Genomic DNA, 19,788 nt, shown 5'->3' with positions numbered 1-19,788 from the left:
AAATTGACTACAATAGCTCAAGAGATGTTGCATTGCATGCTTTATTATGCCAAAATGATTTTTAGAAGTACACAAAAGCTTAAACATCATGTTCCAAACCTATCCAAATTCATATCCTTGAGATCTATTCTAGGGTCTTTTCATGCCCTAGATGTCCAAATATTGGAATATTGTGCCTTTCTTAAAGTATGTATATTCAAAGTATAGTATCATCAAGTACATAATTTTTTTTTTTTTTGAAATAGAACAAGCTATCAGTAAAACAAAAATCTTGATATTATACATTATCCACCTTTAGTTGAATTATAGCCATCTTTAAATAAGCATCTCAATGCATAGCTTTGTTCCATTTTGCTCCTCTAATTAGGTTTGAAATGATACTAATAATGGTAGAAATTTCTATATTATTCTCTAGTTCAAGCTTCAAGTTTGATCTTCGTAACAAGATATCTAATGCAATATATTGTTGTCTTCACTTGTACTTAAGCTAAATGTCAAAGAGCTTCAATTGTTCTTCTTAATGATGACGTTATAATTTCATATTTTTCAAATAAAAATGGTGTAGCAAGGGATGATGGTCAGTTCAAATAATCACTAGCTTCTCTAATAAATAATGTTACCACATCTCTACAGTATGTATAATTGCTAGCTGCTCTTGATCACGTCCAAAGTAATTGTACTCTGCCCTTTCAAGCTTGCATGATTCATATGGTATAAGTTAAAGGCTCCTATTAAAGTTTTGTTGAAGGATTATACCAATAGCAAAGTCATAAGCATCAATGTTAAGTGTAGAAGAAAATTTGGATTCATTTGATTGCGACATTTGAGCAATAATGAGTGCCTCTTTTAACTTGTTAAAGGTATTTTTTTGCTTTAGTTTTCATTCAAATGAGGCACCTTTTTCCAATAAGCTTATTAGTTAGACAATAATGTGTGTAAATTATCAAATAAAATGGTAATAATATCTAGCAAGGCCTAAGAATGAGCGGACTTCAAAAGTATCTTTCACAGTTGGTCAATATTCTATTACTTTTATTTTATCCTACTCTATGTGCATGCCTTCAAAAATTACATACGTCAAAAGGTGATGTGTAACTTCCAAAGTTCATACTTTAATTGCTTATAATAGAATCAATTATCTTGTAGTTGGCACAACACTTCTTATAGATGTTGCTCTTGCTTTGCAAAGATTTTACTGTAAACTAAGATATCTTTGATGAAAACAACTACATAATTGTTCAAAAGATCACAAAATAATTTATTCATGTAATCTGTGAAGGAAGCTGGAATATTGGTGAGACTAAAAGATAAAACAAGCAATTCAAAATATCCATAGTGTATACAAAATGTTATCTTTTTTATATCCTCCTTCATAATAGGTATCTACTAATAGCCATTTCAAAGGTCTAATTTGCTAAAGATGATTGTACCTCAAAGTTGATTAAAAAGATTATTCACACATGGAAGTGGATATGTATTCTTTATAATTTACTTATTGAAGCATCAATAGTTAATGCAAAGCCAAAGTCTACTATCGTTTTTGGATGCAAAGAATATAGGTGCTTCCTATGGCAAGGTGTTTTTTCAAATAATGTCCTTTTCTAAAAGTTTATCCAATATCTTTTCCAATTCTTTAACTTCATTTGGTGTTAGGTGATAAATTAGTCAATTTAATAGTTTGGCTATGAGAAATAGTTTTATTTAAAACAAGATACCTCAATCATGTGGCATACCAATAGATAAGTTGATTGAAAAGACATTCTAATATTCATGTATGAATTGCTCTGATCATTTTGCTCTTTCAACTGTCATTTCTACTACTAAGGTAAGATTTGGAACCACCACATATTTTGATGATTATGTTGTATTTGCTTCTTGATAAAGATTGTTCTTAAAAATAATCTTTTAGCTGTAAATTATTTTGCTACCTCATTCAATACGAAGGTAGAAAGAGTCATCTTGTGTCCACCATCTTTAAAGGAGTCGTCCTTAGTAATTAATCAACTTGTTTATTTTTTACCTCTAGCCATGGTATATCAAAGATAATATCATATCTGAACTTTGTTATATTGAAATTCTCCCTCAAGGCATAAGTATCACTCAACTTTAAGGTTTCTTTTTTATATGTCTCACTTAATATGTTCTCTCATTCATCTACTAGATATATATTCTTTCTTTTGATCATCTTGGCTTTAATCCCAAGTTGATTGACAATCCCAATTTAGATATAATTTTTTATAGAACTGCAATCTACAAGCACTCAACATAGCTATCTTCTTAATTGAATCGTTAAATATACTAGTCAATTCTTCTGATAGTTGTCTAAGGCCATGTTATTTGTCTTTGAGAGACAATAGCTATCCCTAATAGTAGCCTTTGATGCCTTTTCTGAAGAGTCATGTTTTCTTGTTTGACTTCTTTACGAACTTAGTGAGCCTCAAGATTGTGAATCCACCTTGGTTTATTGATGTTTAAATTTTGACATTTTAAATAATCTCTAATTTGATGGCCTAACTCTTGATAATAGAAATACAATCTCTTTTAAGCCAATATTTGTCCTCTCTATAGTGTTAGTAGTCTTTGCAAGGTATCAATTTCTATGAGTGTTGGTTATTGTGCCATAGTATTGGATAGCAACATATGACTTTACAATATAGGTTGTGCTCCATAGTTTCTGAAATTTATACCATTGATCTTCTATACAATCCTAATTGTCTTTTCAAATGTTTGTGAATTCTTTAATTCCACCTCTTACTCAACTACAAGTTTCAACCTTCATACAAATTAATCTATCATCTCTGCCTTTAAAGCATTATTAATTTGAAGATATAAAAACTTAAATTGAGAGATATAATTTTGCTTTGACATTGATTGTATAAGGTTAGCCAACTAATCACGTACTAACTTTTCTACATTGATGGATTGAAATTGACTCCTAAGCTTAATCTCAAACTTCTCTTAGAGAAAAAATCCACCTTAAGTTCTATAATTTTGAGCTCTATGTTGCTACCAAATGGTTGCCGCATCTCTCAAATAATTGGCTGCATATATAATTCTTTTGGTGGTATTTGGCCTCAATAGTTGGAGGTATTGTTGTATATTGAAGAGCTATTGGCATACATCTTCTTGCCTTAAAGACTTAAAATATATATTGGACTTGGTCAATTTCAACCTAATAGATATCAATTCTTTTGCCTTAAAGCCTTCTACTTATTCTTATAGAATAGCTATCTGATTTAGGAGGTATTATATCTGAGCCTCCATCTTGGATGACTTTGCCATATCTTCCATGTTGTAATTTTTTTACAAGACTTTTCTATCATAACGCCTTCTCACTTTTCAATTGACTTCTTAAAAGTAGCTCACTGTAGCTCCAAAATAATATCCAATGTGGCCACAACAACTGACTTCTAATTAGACAATGGCTATCAACACACTGTTATAAAGCATAGTAACATTTACTTTGATATCAATGAAATGGGACTAAATTCTCTATAAGATTTAAAACCTTTTGAATCTAGAAGAACATAAATTCTATTACAACCTAGTACATAGCAAGCAAGAACAAAATTGAATAGAACTAAATAAAATAGAACAATCAAAAGAAAAACAAAGAAAAAGAGAATAGAATAGAATAGAAAAAAATGCAAATCAAACTTAATTGAGAAAAAATGACCAAAGCCATACCTAACCAAATACTCAAATGGCCTTGGCAAGTCTTATTTATACTTTATTCAACCATCTTGGAACTTTCTAGAATATTCTTAATAATAAGTTCTATCAAAATATTTGTTCTTTTTACAAGATTTTAGAAGTAAGGCCTATCAAGATAACCAGCATAAGCCCTTCTAGAATGTTCTATGGTAGATCCTTCATAGGCCACCAACTTAGCCTCAATTTTAGAAACTTTCCAAAAATTATCTATCTCTATGTGTCAACAATACAAATACCCTATTACAAATATAGAACTAAAGAGCCATATTTTGCAATCATTTGTTGGAGATTAATTTGAATTAAATTTTTGTACTTTGTCCCTTTTAGTGGATAAGATTATGACACTTACTTGTTCTAAGTTGTTGGAAAGAATTATATTAAGTTCACTTTGTTTCTTTTTGAGTTCTCTAATTGAAAGAATGTTATATATATGTACTTTCTATTTACCTTTATATTTTTCTATGATATGATATATTATCAAGATTGATCTTTTTATTTTGAAGGTTATTCAATCACCAAGTTTAAGTAAAAAGCAACCTTCAAGGTTTCAAAGAATGGCCATGACAACCTCTTCACATTGTATTGATGAAGTATAAGATTAAATTCTAATTTTGAGGAATTTTAGTAGCATCCAATCTTAATGTAAGAATTACCACAAGTCTTTTACTATGAAGATATTGTTTTTCTTTCATAAGCATAATTGTGTCTCTCAATATGTTCCTAATATTCTTATTTTGTCCTGAATTTGATGATTCTCAAATAATGACTATCGCATGAATTTTTTGTAGTATCTTGGTTTTTTTTTTTTTTTTTTTTAATCTATTTTATATTTGTGTCCATACATAGAATGAGGCTTGTTGTAGTAGTGAAGTTATTTGTGGTGGCCAATAAGTTGTTATAATTTAGTGGAGATTTCAATGTCATTGTCTTATACTAATAGGTTTAATTTGTATAATATTATGACATGCAAAAGTTTTCTATGGCTCATAGCTCAATTTTAGTGCACGTACTATTAAGTTGGATAAGGAGGCTACTATTTAAAATATCAAATTAAGGATCTTTAAGCCTCCTTGTATTGTAGGTTGAATGACAATAGTCTAGGAAATTTTGGCTCTTATATTTGCTCCGTCTTTTATGCCCTATATATAGTTCCTTGCTAGAGCCTTTGTTTGTTTGAATATAGATCCTACTATACTAGCACATGAGTTGATGTACTATATTGAGGTAAGTATGACTTGATTTATAATTAGAATTTATCCTAGTAAAGAGAGTCTTTTTGTTTTCCATAAGTTTAATGCTTTTGTCATTGAAATTAGGATCTTCTTACTAATTTCTTCAAGAGCTATCTGAGATCCTAATGAAAAACCTAGGTAGGTAGTAATAGTCCCAATTGGTAACTATTAAGGCCTAGATCTTTCTATCATATCTAGTTTCTGTCTGTGGAGTTAGTCCATATTTCCACCATTTTGTTCCAATTGACTTTTGCTTCCAAAATTTAATAGAATAAGTTGATATCTTTCATTATATTGTCGAGATTTTGTTTAGATCCTACAAGATAAAGTATTGAATTATTAGCAAATATTAGATTTGTAGTCATTGTTTCATCTAGAAAAATGAGGCCTGTGATTCCATTGCGGCTATCATCCAATATATATTTGAGGGCATCACTAACTAAAAGATTGAAATAAGGTGCCATGAGGCACCTTTTTTTGATTGACCATTTGAGTAAGAAATTCAATCATGGTATGCTGTTGAAGCAAACTATGGTATTGGCATGGATGTAGAGTGTCATACTTAGTTGGACTTAAGTTTGACAAAATCCCATATGCAAAATCAGTTGTTGTAAAAATATCCATGATACTTGATCATAAGCTTTCTTGAAGTCTAATAAGAGATGTATGAGTTCTTGTTGACTGATTTTTGCCTAGGACATGGCTTCAATGGCCATAAAGACATGATCAAAAATAATTTGGCTAGGTATGAAGGTTGTTTGCTTCGAAAAAATCCATAGCAATAAGTATTTCTTTATTTGGATGGCCGATAGCTTAGCAAATTTTTTATGAATACAATTCAATATTAAGATAGGTCTTAAATTGGTGATCCAAATTAGGTCCCCCTATTTTGGAAGCAAAACTATCTTACTTATGTTTAGCTTTGGATAGAGGGATTTTGTTTTGTTGCAAAGACTTTTGTATATAGTTGTCTAAAGTCTACTATAGTAAAGTATAGTTCTCTAAAGTTTAGCACCATGTACTCTATTGCGGTAGAATTCACTTGGAGCTCCATCTAGTCTTATTGTTCTGCCTTTTGGAACTGCCTACATGGCCTTTTGAACCTCTTTTGTGGTTATGGATTGGGTGAGTTTAGTATTTTACTACTTTGGAAATGCTGGTGAAGCATTCAGTTTGGCCTGTTTCATTTGCCTCCACTTCTTCGTCCTTGGTGTATAAGGTCGTGTAAAAGTTATCTACATAGGCTCTCATGTCCAAAGGGTCGGAGATGTCTCTACCTTCATCATCAAATTTTCTAAGTCAAGTTGGAGTGGGTTGACCATTGTAATATTTGAAGAATTCTCTATTACAATAATCTCCTATGCTGGTCCAATCTAAGAGGATAAAGTCATATTTGTATTCCATATTGTTTTGTCGGCTTCTCTAAAGTGCGATCTGTGCCTCATCCAATTTCTTCCTTGCTTAGAGGTCCTCCCAATGGTGCTGGAGTGCCATTTCAGCATTAAATACTTCAGTGAATAGGACTGTGAATTCTTCGTCCCATTCTTGTTTTATTCGTTTTGTTTCCTTGTTACTGAGTAATTTAACTGCTTTGACCGCGTGGATGATTTTAGTGTTCCAGTTTGCTGAGGCAATGGCTTGTTTCTATGTTGTAAGAAGCAGTTGTGTGCTTTCCTTCTCCTTTAGGAGCAGAGTATTGAATCGGCTGGTTTTTGGGATCCATGGAAGGTTGGGTACGATTTTCGTGAATACCGGGGTGTGATCTGATATGTGGGGCATGGAGCTCCATATTCTAATAATTCCTCCTAGCTTGTTCAGTTTTGGTGGTAGGTAAATCCTATCAATCCAAGTACAAATGTTCCAGGGAGGAATTTTGCCATTGTCTCATGAATACGTCTTATTTATCTTTCAAAAGTTATTCAAGGAGAAGCAATCTGTAACCACTTGGTGTAGGAGTAGGTTGGTCCAGGCCATTATTTCTTGTTGTCCTCTTCCTGTGGTTGGGGTTCCACCTTGTTTGTCCTCAAGGTATTCAATGGCATTGAAGTCTTTTGCTAGAATGCAATGTGCTGGGGGTAGCTGAAATCTCCGCATTTGGTTCCATAGACTAGCTCGGGATCCTGTTTTGTTATATTCGTATATGTTGATCACTCATATTTTGAGATCTTGGGTCCACTTGAATGTAGCGTATTGTGCTCTTCCAGGAGTTATTATGCCATATTCACATGCCAATGAGGGTGATTCTATTAGATAGTAGCATGCCAATGCTTCCTTGGTATGAGGCTTGGTTGGCTGAGTAAGATGCCTCACTCCATAATGTTGTGTTATTCATTAAGTCGATTTGATGTGTCTTGGATTTGCATTCCTCAAGCGAGAGCTTGTGCTCTTGGAGTAAGAGGATGTCTGGCCTTGGTTTTGATTTCAAAAAGAACTCTCTAATTTTTCTTCTTTTTTTGATACCTGCGAAGTCTCATCCCAGGCTTTGGACATTCAGAGTTGCAATGCAAATGGGTTCATTCATTGCCCTAGTATCCTATTGATGGAGTACATGACTCCCCCTCCGCTTCCCTTCTGGGGAACCCTCTCTCTTATTGTATGTTGGATTCTAGTCTGATCTGTGTTATGGGTTCCGATGTCGGTACCTTTGGTGGATTACATCCAAAAAAGAAATGCAGTCCTTGTTTTCCTATTTCCTATTGTTGTGCTTCTATATGGGTGTCTTGGGAGATAAGATGTTGGATCTGTGTCCGGAAAAGTTGCCACTTGTAGCAATGGGCTGCCTTAAGTGTGCATACATTTTCATCATATGTGATAAGCGGGGTGATGATACCTAATGTTGTATTGTCTGAAGGGCTTGTCCACTTGTACTTCCATGTTGCGTCTGTCCAGCTTCGAATGGAATTGATGTGTTGAATTTTTAGTATGGTTTTCTACCGTAGGTGGCGCATTATTTTATTTGTCAGATGGAGGCGTGCTTGTTCTGTCGTCCATCTTGTAAGATTTTGTTGTTGTGTGAGGTAGAACGAGATGGGTGGGTGGCCTCTTTTTGTAGCTTGGTGGATGATTGGAGTCTCATATAGTTTATCGGTCCTTGTCCTTAGGAATATGGAGACGATAGCAGCTGAGCACTCTGTTTCAGTCGGGGAATTCTAGCCTAGGGCTTCCCAGAAATTAGTGTATTTGGGTCGTTGAGTAACCAATGTGCCCGGCTGCTACTGGATTGCTTTCTTCTCTGGCTTCTAGTTTAGCTTTAGGCTGCCAGATGAAGTTTTGTTTCTTAGAACTGACTCTGTTATGCTTCTGTTGTTTTGTAGGTTCCTTGGGATCTGTTGACGAGTTTGTGTGGCGAATAGATTTTCTTTGCCTTTGCTTTTTCCGTTCTGCAATCCTTTCGCTCGCTAGTTGTCTGACTAAAGTGCATTTGCCTACATTGTGTTCATAGGAGTGGTACCGGTTGCACTGTTCATTAAATCCTTTGTATTCAATCATATACTCATTTTCTGTATCCGTGTCCATTCTCATGATCCAGATTGACCTAGGGAGGTCCTCTGTGTTGTCAGTCAAGATCCTTACTCTTGGTCCGGATAGTTTCGCTCTATATGTTTCTCTATCGTCGATCAGAAGTATCTTAAATGTTTGGTGCAATATCGAGTGAAGAATATTTTGGTTCGGAGAGAGTGGGGGAGACTATTCACTTGTGCTCAAAGCGCTGTCTTAAGTTGCTTATGTGATGCTAGTTCGTCTTTTTTGTAATATGGGGACCATGGGTAGCAGCATAGTTCCCTATTATCTACTCTGTAGGAATAGGTACTAAGGGTTTGTCTTATGCCTTCCTCCTATGTGAATTGTAGCTCTATGTAGTTGTTATCTCGGATAATGAGACACTTGAAGGAGTGATGCAGTTTAGTTTTAGCCCATATTGTAAGTCTACGGATGCCCGGGCTGCGTTCTCTCAGTACTCCTAGGACCATATATTTTTGAAATTGTTGCATTTTGTCTTTGTGCTTCTGACGGATTTCAGGGTCGATAGTAGCATTGATTGTCGGATGGGGTGCAGTGGTGGTTCTCTCTACCTTTTCCGGTTCCGCACTATCTATTTCCCTAGTTTTTGGTTGTCCTTCAATTGATGGGTTTGATAATAACATAGGTGTTACCTGATGTTTGGTAACGGGGCTGTATTGTGTAAAATTCTTCCACGAATTCGAGAAGGTCTATGAACACTCTACACACCATTTCTGCTACTGCCTCTTTTTCGTTGGTTTTATGGCCCAATCTCAGGTTCCCATGTTGATGTATGACTTGTTCCGCTTTTGCCCTGGGGTTCTGTACCTGTTTCCGTAAGTGAATAAAGAATACCCTGTCTGTGTCCCCCCCCCCCCGCCCCCCCAATGGAAATGAGTTTGCACTAAGTTCTATTCCTCTTGTTTCCTCTATGCCCGGGGTGTGGAAGTATTGGTTCACTTGTGTGGTGTCTGGGGTGGTCTCCCTTTGAATCTCTTCTTGGTTGTCCTCCTGTGGGTACTGTTGTTTTTGTGGTGTACCTGTCAACAAGCCACTGAGTGTGGTAGAGATTACATGTGGTGTTTGGTCGTTCTTTTTTGACTGTCCAATTGGGGTAGATATCTCTTTTAAGCTTGATGCTCCTTCCATTGCTCAGTGGTGTGCAGTTGGTGGTTTGTACCGTTTATTGCTTTCGTCACCATTTCATATGCCTTGTTGTGTCGCTCCACTATTGAGCTTCCTTCGCGTGTCCTCAGATAGTATCTTGAAGCCCTGGATCCCTCTCCACTACTCGTATGTTTTGCGTCATAATCAATTGACTCTGCTACAGAGTTGCGGCCAATAGTGTTGGTACTGCTGTTCTGCGATCTGGTCCGGCCAACTACTATTCTATGCGCCATACTGCTCTAAATCACACAAAATGTAGTGCACTGTGCTCCACAAGAGGTGAACAATGCGTTACTGGCTATTACGTACACAAAATACCTTGCCACACTCGATTAGAGGGCTTTCGTAAAATGCGGATCTGCGGTGGTGCGGCTCCGATTTTCACGGAACCCACCGGCCGTCGCTCCTACAAGGGGGGATTCCACCTGAACTCGACCAATAGAAGAGTGCCACCTGTTGCTCATGTATAGTGGTTGACAAATCATATACTCTTCAATACTCCGTGCTCTTCACTAATCCTCACTACCATCCTAACATTACGTCATTCATCCATTCACGCATATATATCCATACTCCCACTTATTCATCCACACATGCAACGACTGTTCATCGAGTACAAAACAGTTTCTGCGGAGGAATTTCTCTGGAGGCTTCAGATCGCTGAAATGAGCAGGGTTTTTAACAGCCAGTGTGTATAGCACCGTTCAGTTGGATCAACATTTTACATATTAACTTTTAACATATGGTAATCGAAACTTTTTACATATTTTATACATACGTTTATGTTTTGTTTTGTTTTGTTTCTGTTTTTGTAAAATTTTGTGTTTTCATATCTTTGCTTACATTTTGTGCATGAGGAATTCCAAAAAATTAAGTAAAATCATATCATTCAAGAAAAGTGAATATTCTACCGCCAGTCTATTGTTGTGTACATGATATCAAAGTATTTTTTAAAATTTTTTGTGTTACAATAATTATGAAGTATTGAAGAATCATGTTTTTGAAGAATCACGTTTCTTTATGTCTATGATCACTGCCATCAATGGTGACCTATGTGTTTATACTATTACCTGCAAATAAGGCAGTTTAATTTATTTTGGTTATTTATATCTACAAACTATATATATTTTTTGAACTTTTTCACATTATGCTAAAACACCTAAATTGCGACATTTTCAATTGACTAAAGTTCACTAGTCCATCCATCCATCCGCACATTACTCTAAAATCAAAAATATAGGCTGCGGATTCATTGATGAAGCTGGCAGAATTCATGCACTCTCAAAAACACATCGTCTGGCTACGAAGACTTCACATTCACAACATGGTGCGCCTCAAAATCACTACTCATCCTCACTACCATCCCACACATTACGTCACCCATCTATCCACACATACATGTCCATACTCCCATTTTATTCATCCAGCCATCCACCAACGGTTCATTCATTTGCAATCTCATACATGCATCCATCTGTAAACCTATGCACCCACAAAGCCCATCCACCAATTCGTCCAAAAACTCATCTATATATGCTTCTATGCACTCATACATTCATCTATATTTAATACTTTAAATCTCGATCGTGGATGAATTAGAGTAACATCCATCAAAATTGAGCGGGCAGATAAGGAATCATACAGAACGCGACGTGTCAGTCACAGTGCATTCATTCGAATCGCGATCCCCACGTGAATCGGGGCGGGAGTGAGTCACGGAAACTCTTCGTCTTCGCCGATCTTGATGGGCGGGAGAGGATTGGGCGAGGGCGGGATGGCGATAATGCCGTCGCTGGACAGCAGCTCAGCCCAGTCGTCCAGGTATATTAATTTGGTGTCCGAGTCTTGCGCCGCTCTCACCATGCTGCTCGCCTCGTCCACAGTGAACTTATCACCTCGTTCCCTGAACATGCTCTGTCACATTCCAGGAGTAGTTGTAGCAATACTAGTAGTATCAAATGAAAAGAAGAAGAAGAAGAAGAAGAAGAATCGATCATATCCTGCATGGTTTAATTTCGCAAACTGAAGACTCTCCCCGTTCTTCTTCTCACTAGTTTCTGGGATTTGCAAAACAGTTTCTGCGTAGGAGTTTCTCTGGAGGCTTCAGATCGCCGAAATGAGCGGAGTTTTTAAACAGCCAGTGCATGTAGCACCGTTCAGTTGGATCTGTCGGAACATAGTTGAAATTGTTGATGCAAAGAATGTCATGTGCTAGGTTATTCAAAGTGATGTAATTAACTTCACCTTAAGCTCTTCTGGTTCCAAAGTTTCCCTTCCTAGCCAAATTGTCTGCATAGATTTGTAAGTGTTGGTAGACAAATGTTAATTGAGGCAGCTCAATTTGGAAATGGACAACAGTCCTAGCGAAGTGCGTAGCTGGTAGAAGGTGTGTCCGTTTCAGAAGTTAGGGATCAATTTTTATGATTGGTAGGGCTGTGAACCAAAATCTACAGAATTGATGAGTCTCAACTATCAAGTGATGGCACAACGCGTCGAGCTGCCAACTTGTTTTCTGGATTGAACATACATTTAGGGCCTTCAAAACTTTTTCCTTAGGTAACCGGTTCAAGCAACCCGGGTTGTTGAACATCATTCCAGCGACCTGTTGTTCAAAATTGTCACACTCGAAGTAACCTCTCTGAGTTTGGGATTCCTCTTTCATTTTACACTGCAGCAGAAATTTTACACGTTGATGAGTAGGTACACATTATCTACAAATACAAATGTACCCAATCACTCATGACACAAAACTCTCAAGAAATCATCAACCTCCTTACACGAACATTCACTGGAGACTCATGTCATGTCAACCAATTATGATTAATTGTGCTCAAAGGTCCAGTTTACGAATCGCAGCAGCGTGGAATGAAATATTTACAGCAGTGATTATGTCTTCAATTTGCGCCTCTGAAGGGTTAAATCCTACACCTCGCATGATTGTTGCAACGGAGCTGTCAAACAAGATCATAGTGAAGGTGTTAAGTAGCTGCAGGCGGATCTCATCACCCACCATTCTTGCTGAGCAATTTTGCTAATCGGAAGCTAGACCAGGCTAGATCACGAAATGTGTTTCGAACAGCTTCACGGTGCAGTGAAACTGTTACGGTTTGATCACAGAGTGTAGTGAAACTCCGACATGACTGCTGGTACTACGGTTGAAACACTAGCTATTTAGTCTCAGAGTAATATTAGAAAAGTGCGTCTATATACTCTTCAAATGCACAATTCCGTCGATGATCTCAAGGAAAATACAAATTAGAAGATTAATGAGGGTCCAAGAAAACACGTAACATGTGCTGCTCGCTCACCTCTGTGGAATCTGGGTTTTGTTCCCTCCTTTACGTATATATACAGGGTAAACGGCGCGAATATTCTCTGCGACGACTGGATCAATTTTATATTCGCTCACCACCTGCGGAATAATGCCACCACCAGGCTCTGCCATCGCCACTATCTGACGAACAACACCTGAAGTTGGCAAAGCAGTTACTCGAAGTGGATTACTCTTCGGAGAGTCTGATGTTCCAAGCAATAAAACCGGATCACAAAAATGAATAGAGGTTTCACATGAGTAGCGTAAGTTGCGAATAAGGACTGCATCCCCTTGCACTATCATATCACCTTGGCAAATCGATAAACTCTTGGAGGCTCAGTGTATCTGCTTCCAATTCCCCACGAATCTGGCGTCTGTTGTTAACTTTTTCCACCACTACAATCTCGTTCCTTTAACCTCACGACATTCTAGAAGACTCGGTTTGTGCGATTGTTAAAATACAAAAATAAAACAGTTGTCAGCAGCTTTGACTTAAACAAATAGTAATTTACAAATTCAGCCATGAAAGATTTCCTTTCGAAACCAACCTTATAAGCGAGGCGAAGGTACTGTCTCGTCAAATATTTCTTTTGGATCTCGTTTAGGGTTTAGGGTTCTACGTAATTTTTGAGCCAGTTGGTTTAATTTCTTTTTAACAAATTCTAGATAGAATGGGTTACAATTGAATTGTGAAAACTTGTTCATGTACACAAATCGATAGAATACCACCCACAAACCTGATCGTAGGTTGCAACTCAAAGTAAGTGATAGCACACATATCGTTAGCAAGGCTTTCAAACTAATGGCCCTGAATTCCCGTGCAATAATCCAATGTAAACATCTCATGCTCTCACACAATGGGTTCTCACTAGGATTTGAAGTCATCACCGCCAATCAATTGGCGTAGGCTGGCACTAGGGACTGGTATTGACTGGAACGCCTGGATGCCAACTTATCAGAATAAAAGTCACCCAAACTTGATCATGCAGTGGCACAAGCCCCTAGAACTTGATTTCTGAGAGTCAGCTTTTTCAGAGTACACACGGCTTGGGTGAGACTTTAAGTCAGTTGTAACGGTCAATAACACACCAGTCAGAGGATACACCTGTTCAACACTAGGCTCGTCTACTTTTCTGGTGATTCTGTTAATTTCCTAAAAGGGGTATCGACATGAAGGTTCATGAATCCAATTGCAGATCATGCGATCAAGTACTGCTACATGCATACATTCTGATACATTCCTCCACTGCTTGAGTCAACAATTAGATAAAAACATCAGGATAACACCCACAATGTCACATTTAAGCATTCGCAAAACTGTTCTAAACTGCTATACAGTGTCTGATGCTCTCATCCCTGCAAATATGGGCTTAAAAAGGGACACAAAAGGCTCGACATAAGTTCTAGAACCATTATCTGGTTCCCTACATTGCAACCTCCATATGCTACTCACTGAGCGCCATACAGACTAGCAGATTTAAGTCCAAAAGAGCGTGAGCGACACATAATTGGTTAGACTCACAAACTTGGTGAGTCTCAATATTTCACGAGCATCAAAAATTGTGTGCATTCATCATCTCTCGGTACACCATATCTATGAAATGCTCATTCTGCATCACAACCATAGGCTCAAATTAGCATACAAAGTTAGGAAGAACAGAAGTATCAATAAAAAAACCTACAATTCAAAAAACGAAGCATAAGGCGCAATCGAACATTTTAGATGTAGGTTGCAAATCTAATTCCTAACTTATTGAGTATCATGATTTTGCTAAAAATTATCAATCACGCATCATACACATAATACTCGCAAATGAGGCACCATCTAGTTCTTAGCAACATACCTCATCCAAAACAGGCGAGGCCATTCAATACGCAGATATACTCACCTTGACGAGGCGATTAAGTGCTTCTCGAACTCCGTCCTTAGTTATTGATACACTATGTTGCATAGTTGGAGCAAGCGAAAGAGGAGGATTCGGAGGAGGAAAGGGTTGAAGTAACGGAGCACCATGAGATGGCTGAAGAGAAGTTGTGGAAGGAACCAGAGGGGCACTAGGGGCGCTGTGACCAGAAGAGAGTGGGGGAGGAACAAAGAAGGATGGCTTTATGAGCGTTGCGCGACCTGTAGGGGGGTTATCAGGCGTATCAAGAGACAGAGGAGCAAGAGACGTGAGCGGAAGGGCCGTTGTAGTTGGCGATATTATGGAAGACATCGACACTGCGGAAAAAGTCGGAGAAGCAGGTATAGTCGTGCGAGATTGCACTGAATGATTTATTGGAGGACGAGATGCTGTTGTGGGAGTAATATCAGGTGTACTGATGCGCACTATGTTCTGTCGCACATTCACAAATACATGAGTTAGTTTCATGAACAGGAAAAGTTGCAATAGTTACGTACTAACTGAAGCAAAGCCACAACACCATGGTCGAGAAGGAAAAACACTTACGAAACGACTGAAAGAAAGAAAGAAAACAAACACTTGAGATGAGAAAAGATAGAAATAAAAGATACATAAAATAGAAACCGATACGGAAAGCTTGGAAAACCGGTAGAAAAGCAAAAACAATTGATCAATTTCGGAAAAAGATAAGGAAAGCAACCAAGTCAACTCTTGCACTCCAAAACTAGATCGCATGTAACACGACACAAAAACGATTCGAAGAGAAGCGATTCTTTGTCGATAATTGTTGCGTCTCCAATCCAAATCTATCACCTTCAAATAGAAATCATCTACCGACAACAAACGAGAAGTGCCACAAATAATTTACCAAGAAACGCTCCAGTGGCTCATCCTGCATCTCGAGCATCCCTGAGGAAGCGATAGGGCCCCGCTCCAATGGACCTTCCAAGTTAACTGTTGTAGGGACTGCTTCAAGTTCCACATAATCTGAGCTGAAAGTGGCACATGTTATACAACCTATTACTATATCAGTCAATGGTCCGAACAACAAGATTACATCTTGCACCATAGTCATGCCCGATACATAAATCCCATGTTCGTGCATTACTGAGCACAATTTCAAATCCAAGGAAAATACGAACTAGCCACAGGATACTCTCGATAAAATAAGGTTTCAATCAAATACCTGCCGTCAATACAAAAATGGGCTACTATTTATGGTAGAACGCTAGACAAAGCAATCCAGAACCCAAAATTATTGACAAGAACATCGACCAGAACCTAAAGAATCAAATTTATGCAAGTCAACATCAGCTAGTATGGCACAACATATTCGCAAAGTAAACAGACCTTGGGGGAATCAGCCGTGGTTTCGGAGGAGGTTTAAAGGCGTGCAAGATCCTGGTGCAAAATAATTAAAAATAAGAATCAGAATCACAGAAACGTAATCGTATCAACCTTGATAAGTTTCTTCCCAACTACATACACACTGATCCAGCTCTTGAACTATTGGCTAAAAACGCATAACCATTTGCTATCGGTACCTGAAGCCGAAATGATTGTGGTGTCAATAGATGATTTATAAAACAACGAAAAAACGTTACTTCCATGCCCACTCTACAAACTTACATAACCTGCTACTAAAACGCAGGAGAAATTGGTGCTAAACTATGAGTTAACCCTCTGTGGTTGTATCTGTAAACTACTCTGCCACAGATAACCACGTCATCGACTTAAAGTTCTAATGCAAGAGCCAACCACGTCTGGACCTGAATGACATCAACAAACAATAGAGTGGAAGACGAGATTACGAACTGTTGTCAGAAATGAACTCAATAAAAGCAATGAGAAATCACCTCTGGAAAAGGTTAGCAACATCTTCACACTCCCGCGCGTTGTAAAACCAGATGGCATTTATTTCCTGAACGGCATTCCGGTATAGAAGATACGGGGATTGCACCTCGTACTCAAAATCACCCAATAGATTTTCCACCAAATTGTCTGCACGTGGTTGGAAAACCCATAACACATACTTATCAACAATTACGGTTCAAATATGGCGTATTTCCATAAAAAACGAGCTCCACAATCATTGAGCAGAGGAATGAGAAATTTACTATGTACTACTCCTTTGTCCAATGACGTATACACAATGGAGGCTACAGATCAAAGTATTGTGTCCACCCCCCTTGCTACATGCGTTATCCAAAAACCTGCACCAACCTCTTGAACAACAGAGAGGAGGCGGGCAAGGGCAGCTAAAATTCTATGAAAAATGAAATGAGTATCTAACCACTTAAAGACGCTTCCGAATATAAAAGATGTTCCTGTAGTCCAATAGTCACTCACCTGTACTGCGACGATTCATCACTATGAACTGGAACCGCGGCTGTGTCCGCCTGCAACGGAGACGTCCACAAATCAACAACAAATCACGGTTTCGGTTGAGTACGGCATATTCAAAAACCAAAACTGCTGTAGAGAAACTGAATTATCACCTTTTTACAACAAAGAGTGAACCCTCCACATCCTTGCGACTCTGACAACAAGAAAAAGTAACAAAAAACTGTCAGTGAGTCCACTAACACCTGTTACGTTCAAAGCTTAAGGCAAGGATCCGATGGGAATTATCGCATACGATGATCGCATGTCAACGTCGTGATATTTCAGGCGGAATTACGACTGCATTCATCTGATCAACATCTAAGCGCAGGACAATGCAAGGAGGTCCATCCATGCCCTAAAAAGGGCAAACTGCAGCATGTAAGAGGATCCAAACACACACCACTCTGACGCGAACTCTCTCTTAAATACTTTCCTTGCTGCACAAACTGAACTGCGATACGCGGGAACGAAAAAAGAACCATTACAAACACAAAGTGCTTCCCCAAGCTATCTTGCATCAGATTATGTCAGTTTAAAGGTTAACCTATCTTCAACAGACTCTCCTAAAACTGCACAAGGTGAAATCGCTACTGCTCTAGAAACCGCTAATTCAACCACAAAGGCACAAAATTCCACAACCTCACAGCCATCACACCAAGAGTAAAACATAAACCGTAAGCGCAACCTTTGCCTCGCGCAAACCTACCCCGGTACTGATTCCAGGCACACACAACACTTTCGCAATGTAGCTAACGAACTCACGCCACGGCAACTAACCTCAAATTATCCCAAACTTTCACTTACAACCAGAAATCCACTCATCTACCTTCGGCCCCTGGCAAACCACAACACATACCCATTGGTTGGCATCCGTATCGAACTGGTAGAAGGTGACATGAGCGGCAGTGGTCAAAATATCCTCTACATGGCGGTCGGTCCGCTGCAAGACGGTTAGATTCAGCTCCTTGGTGCTGTTCTGATCCAGCTGCGGGGGCAGCGGCTTCCCATTCTGTGCCATTGAGGGTTGAACTCCCCCGGAAACCTACCTACCGCACCAAACACCTCATAAAACAACCAGAAACTGCTGCACCTCGGAACCACAATCTCCTCCTCACACCACGGCAAGTATCGCCGGGAGCCGTCTCGCCCTCGCACGCTCTCTCTCCCTCCGCCCTCTCCTCTGACTCATAATACCATTCCCTCGGAAAAGAGAAAGACATCCCGAGCTCCGGCTGTTGCAGCAGCGAGCAAGTGCGGGGTGTGGGGCCAGGAGCACGAAGAAGCGCTGCCTGGCATGCGTTGCTCTCTGGCAATATTGGCCACCACACAACCCCCCGGTCGCACGTCCGCTTTACCCGACGACTACCTCCGCCGTCCATCCCTCCGTCGTTTTTGCCTGCTCACGCTGTCCGTCGCTGTTGACTCTTCAGTTACCACGTCGTCCGCGGTTACGAGCCCCCCCGCGCATCGCGGTTCAGTCCATGACCGGTGAGCCTATAGCTGGTGCGGTTGACGCCCGGCGATGCCTGGTTGGGTTTTTCCTACACCCGTTTGAACTTACCCTTGTGGTATTTTTCAGTTGAATTTGGCAGTTAGCAACTGTCGCCTGTAGGCATCAAAATTGTAGGGAAATGTGTTTGGGGAATATTTTGGAAAATGAAGGTGGTCGAATCTGGCTCTTGTGGATCGGGCCTCCCTTTTTGTTCTTATTTGATATATATATATATACATATATATATATTTGTTGTTGTAATCAAGGATGTAAATGGATTCATTGTGTGGTCCTCAAAGCATGCATACCCCATAATTGGGATCAATGTTTCCCCTTTCAAAAAAAAAAAAAGAAAAAAAAGAAAACGAAGTTTTAAAACGTTCTTAGAGGACTGATTTCCACCCCTCTGTTATGAGAAATGGTTTTAGAAAAAAAAGACATTTGAAATGTTTTAAATTTCTAAAATCTTTGTGTAGTAAAAAAAATATGATGAATGAATCTTAAAGTTTTATTCTTCATCCTGATTATCCATTTTAATGTTTCTTGATGATAAATAAACAACAACCACCATTGTGCACAAAGGAACCGTAAATTTTATTTAATTATATCATAGTAAAGAAACTTGGTTGTTAAATACCAAAATTTAATACAAATTATTTTTGAATCAGATTTTATAATTTTGTTTCTACACAATGAAATCTTATATCAACCAATTTGAATTGTGCATATAATACATAAGAATCATATAGATACAAAGATCTAATGATAATATCAGAACATTAATGCAAAAATCATTTCTTAGAATATTTAGAATAAAATAATAAATTACATGTGATTTTTTAATTTAAGATATTTTTTGAATAATAAAAATAAAATTATGAATAATATTAAATTTTATATATAAATTTATATATATATATATATATATATATATATACATGCTTATGAAATCTAAATAAATAAAATAAATATGAACATACTAATCAAATAACTTTTTCATAAAACATAAAAAAATGTATATGTATGTATATAAATATTTTTCAAATAAAAATAAAATACAATACAAATAGAAAGAAATAA

The 19,788-nt window shown here is 38.0% G+C and overlaps 2 protein-coding genes and 1 long non-coding RNA gene across 7 annotated transcripts; 1 reads left to right on the top strand and 2 right to left on the bottom strand.

Annotated features, from left to right (window-relative positions):
• The first annotated feature begins 6,556 nt into the window (after positions 1 to 6,556).
• On the top strand, positions 6,557 to 9,187 carry LOC141045025 (uncharacterized). Its single transcript, XR_012216908.2, has 2 exons — positions 6,557 to 7,940; positions 8,261 to 9,187. It is a non-coding gene; the product is annotated as an uncharacterized LOC141045025 (long non-coding RNA).
• Positions 9,188 to 10,536: 1,349 nt separating this feature from the next.
• Positions 10,537 to 13,260, bottom strand: LOC112278425 (uncharacterized). Of its 5 annotated transcripts, none has more exons than XR_016500901.1 (6): positions 12,923 to 13,259; positions 12,493 to 12,565; positions 12,085 to 12,282; positions 11,859 to 11,903; positions 11,257 to 11,528; positions 10,537 to 10,684 (listed from the first exon to the last, which is right to left on the bottom strand). XR_016500901.1 is itself a non-coding variant. In XM_090247550.1 (5 exons), exons 1-5 carry the CDS (start codon positions 13,228 to 13,230, stop codon positions 11,328 to 11,330), a joined length of 825 nt encoding a protein of 274 aa, XP_090103676.1. In that variant the 5' UTR covers positions 13,231 to 13,260; the 3' UTR covers positions 10,690 to 11,327. The 5 variants fall into 5 exon arrangements, 3 of the variants coding, with proteins under 3 accessions (XP_090103676.1, XP_024367673.1, XP_090103677.1); XR_016500900.1 differs by lacking the exon at positions 10,537 to 10,684 and adding an exon at positions 10,690 to 11,096; XM_090247550.1 differs by lacking the exon at positions 10,537 to 10,684 and having other exon boundaries at positions 10,690 to 11,528; positions 12,923 to 13,260.
• Positions 13,261 to 14,174: 914 nt separating this feature from the next.
• LOC112278424 (mRNA-decapping enzyme-like protein) lies at positions 14,175 to 18,406 on the bottom strand. The gene is made up of 8 exons (XM_024511903.3): positions 18,073 to 18,406; positions 17,330 to 17,370; positions 17,181 to 17,230; positions 16,688 to 16,832; positions 16,182 to 16,232; positions 15,700 to 15,823; positions 14,817 to 15,263; positions 14,175 to 14,537 (listed from the first exon to the last, which is right to left on the bottom strand). The coding sequence occupies exons 1-8, from the start codon at positions 18,232 to 18,234 to the stop codon at positions 14,481 to 14,483; spliced, it is 1,077 nt and encodes a 358-aa protein (XP_024367671.1). The 5' UTR covers positions 18,235 to 18,406; the 3' UTR covers positions 14,175 to 14,480.
• Between the last annotated feature and the right edge of the window lie 1,382 nt (positions 18,407 to 19,788).

The sequence above is a fragment of the Physcomitrium patens genome, chromosome 25, assembly GCF_059467195.1.
Source record: "Physcomitrium patens ecotype Gransden chromosome 25, ASM5946719v1, whole genome shotgun sequence".
NCBI lineage: Eukaryota > Viridiplantae > Streptophyta > Bryopsida > Funariales > Funariaceae > Physcomitrium > Physcomitrium patens.
The sequence above is the reverse complement of the archived record's forward strand: the minus strand, read 5'-3'. Positions and strand labels throughout refer to the sequence as shown.

What these genes read in the sequence shown, in the direction of transcription:
- LOC112278424 (XM_024511903.3), bottom strand. Translation starts at nt 18,234, where the DNA reads ATGGCACAGAATGGGAAGCCGCTGCCCCCGCAGCTGGATCAGAACAGC. An exon ending in TCACTCTTTGTTGTAAAAAG is followed by an intron (nt 17,231 to 17,329) that starts GTGATAATTCAG and finishes TCTCCGTTGCAG; the next exon opens with GCGGACACAGCCGCGGTTCC. An exon ending in CCACGGCTGATTCCCCCAAG is followed by an intron (nt 15,824 to 16,181) that starts GTCTGTTTACTT and finishes TGCCACTTTCAG; the next exon opens with CTCAGATTATGTGGAACTTG.
- LOC112278425 (XM_090247550.1), bottom strand. Translation starts at nt 13,230, where the DNA reads ATGATAGTGCAAGGGGATGCAGTCCTTATTCGCAACTTACGCTACTCA. An exon ending in TTGAAGACATAATCACTGCT is followed by an intron (nt 12,283 to 12,492) that starts GTAAATATTTCA and finishes TTTCTGCTGCAG; the next exon opens with TGTAAAATGAAAGAGGAATC. An exon ending in CGTTGTGCCATCACTTGATA is followed by an intron (nt 11,904 to 12,084) that starts GTTGAGACTCAT and finishes AAATCTATGCAG; the next exon opens with ACAATTTGGCTAGGAAGGGA.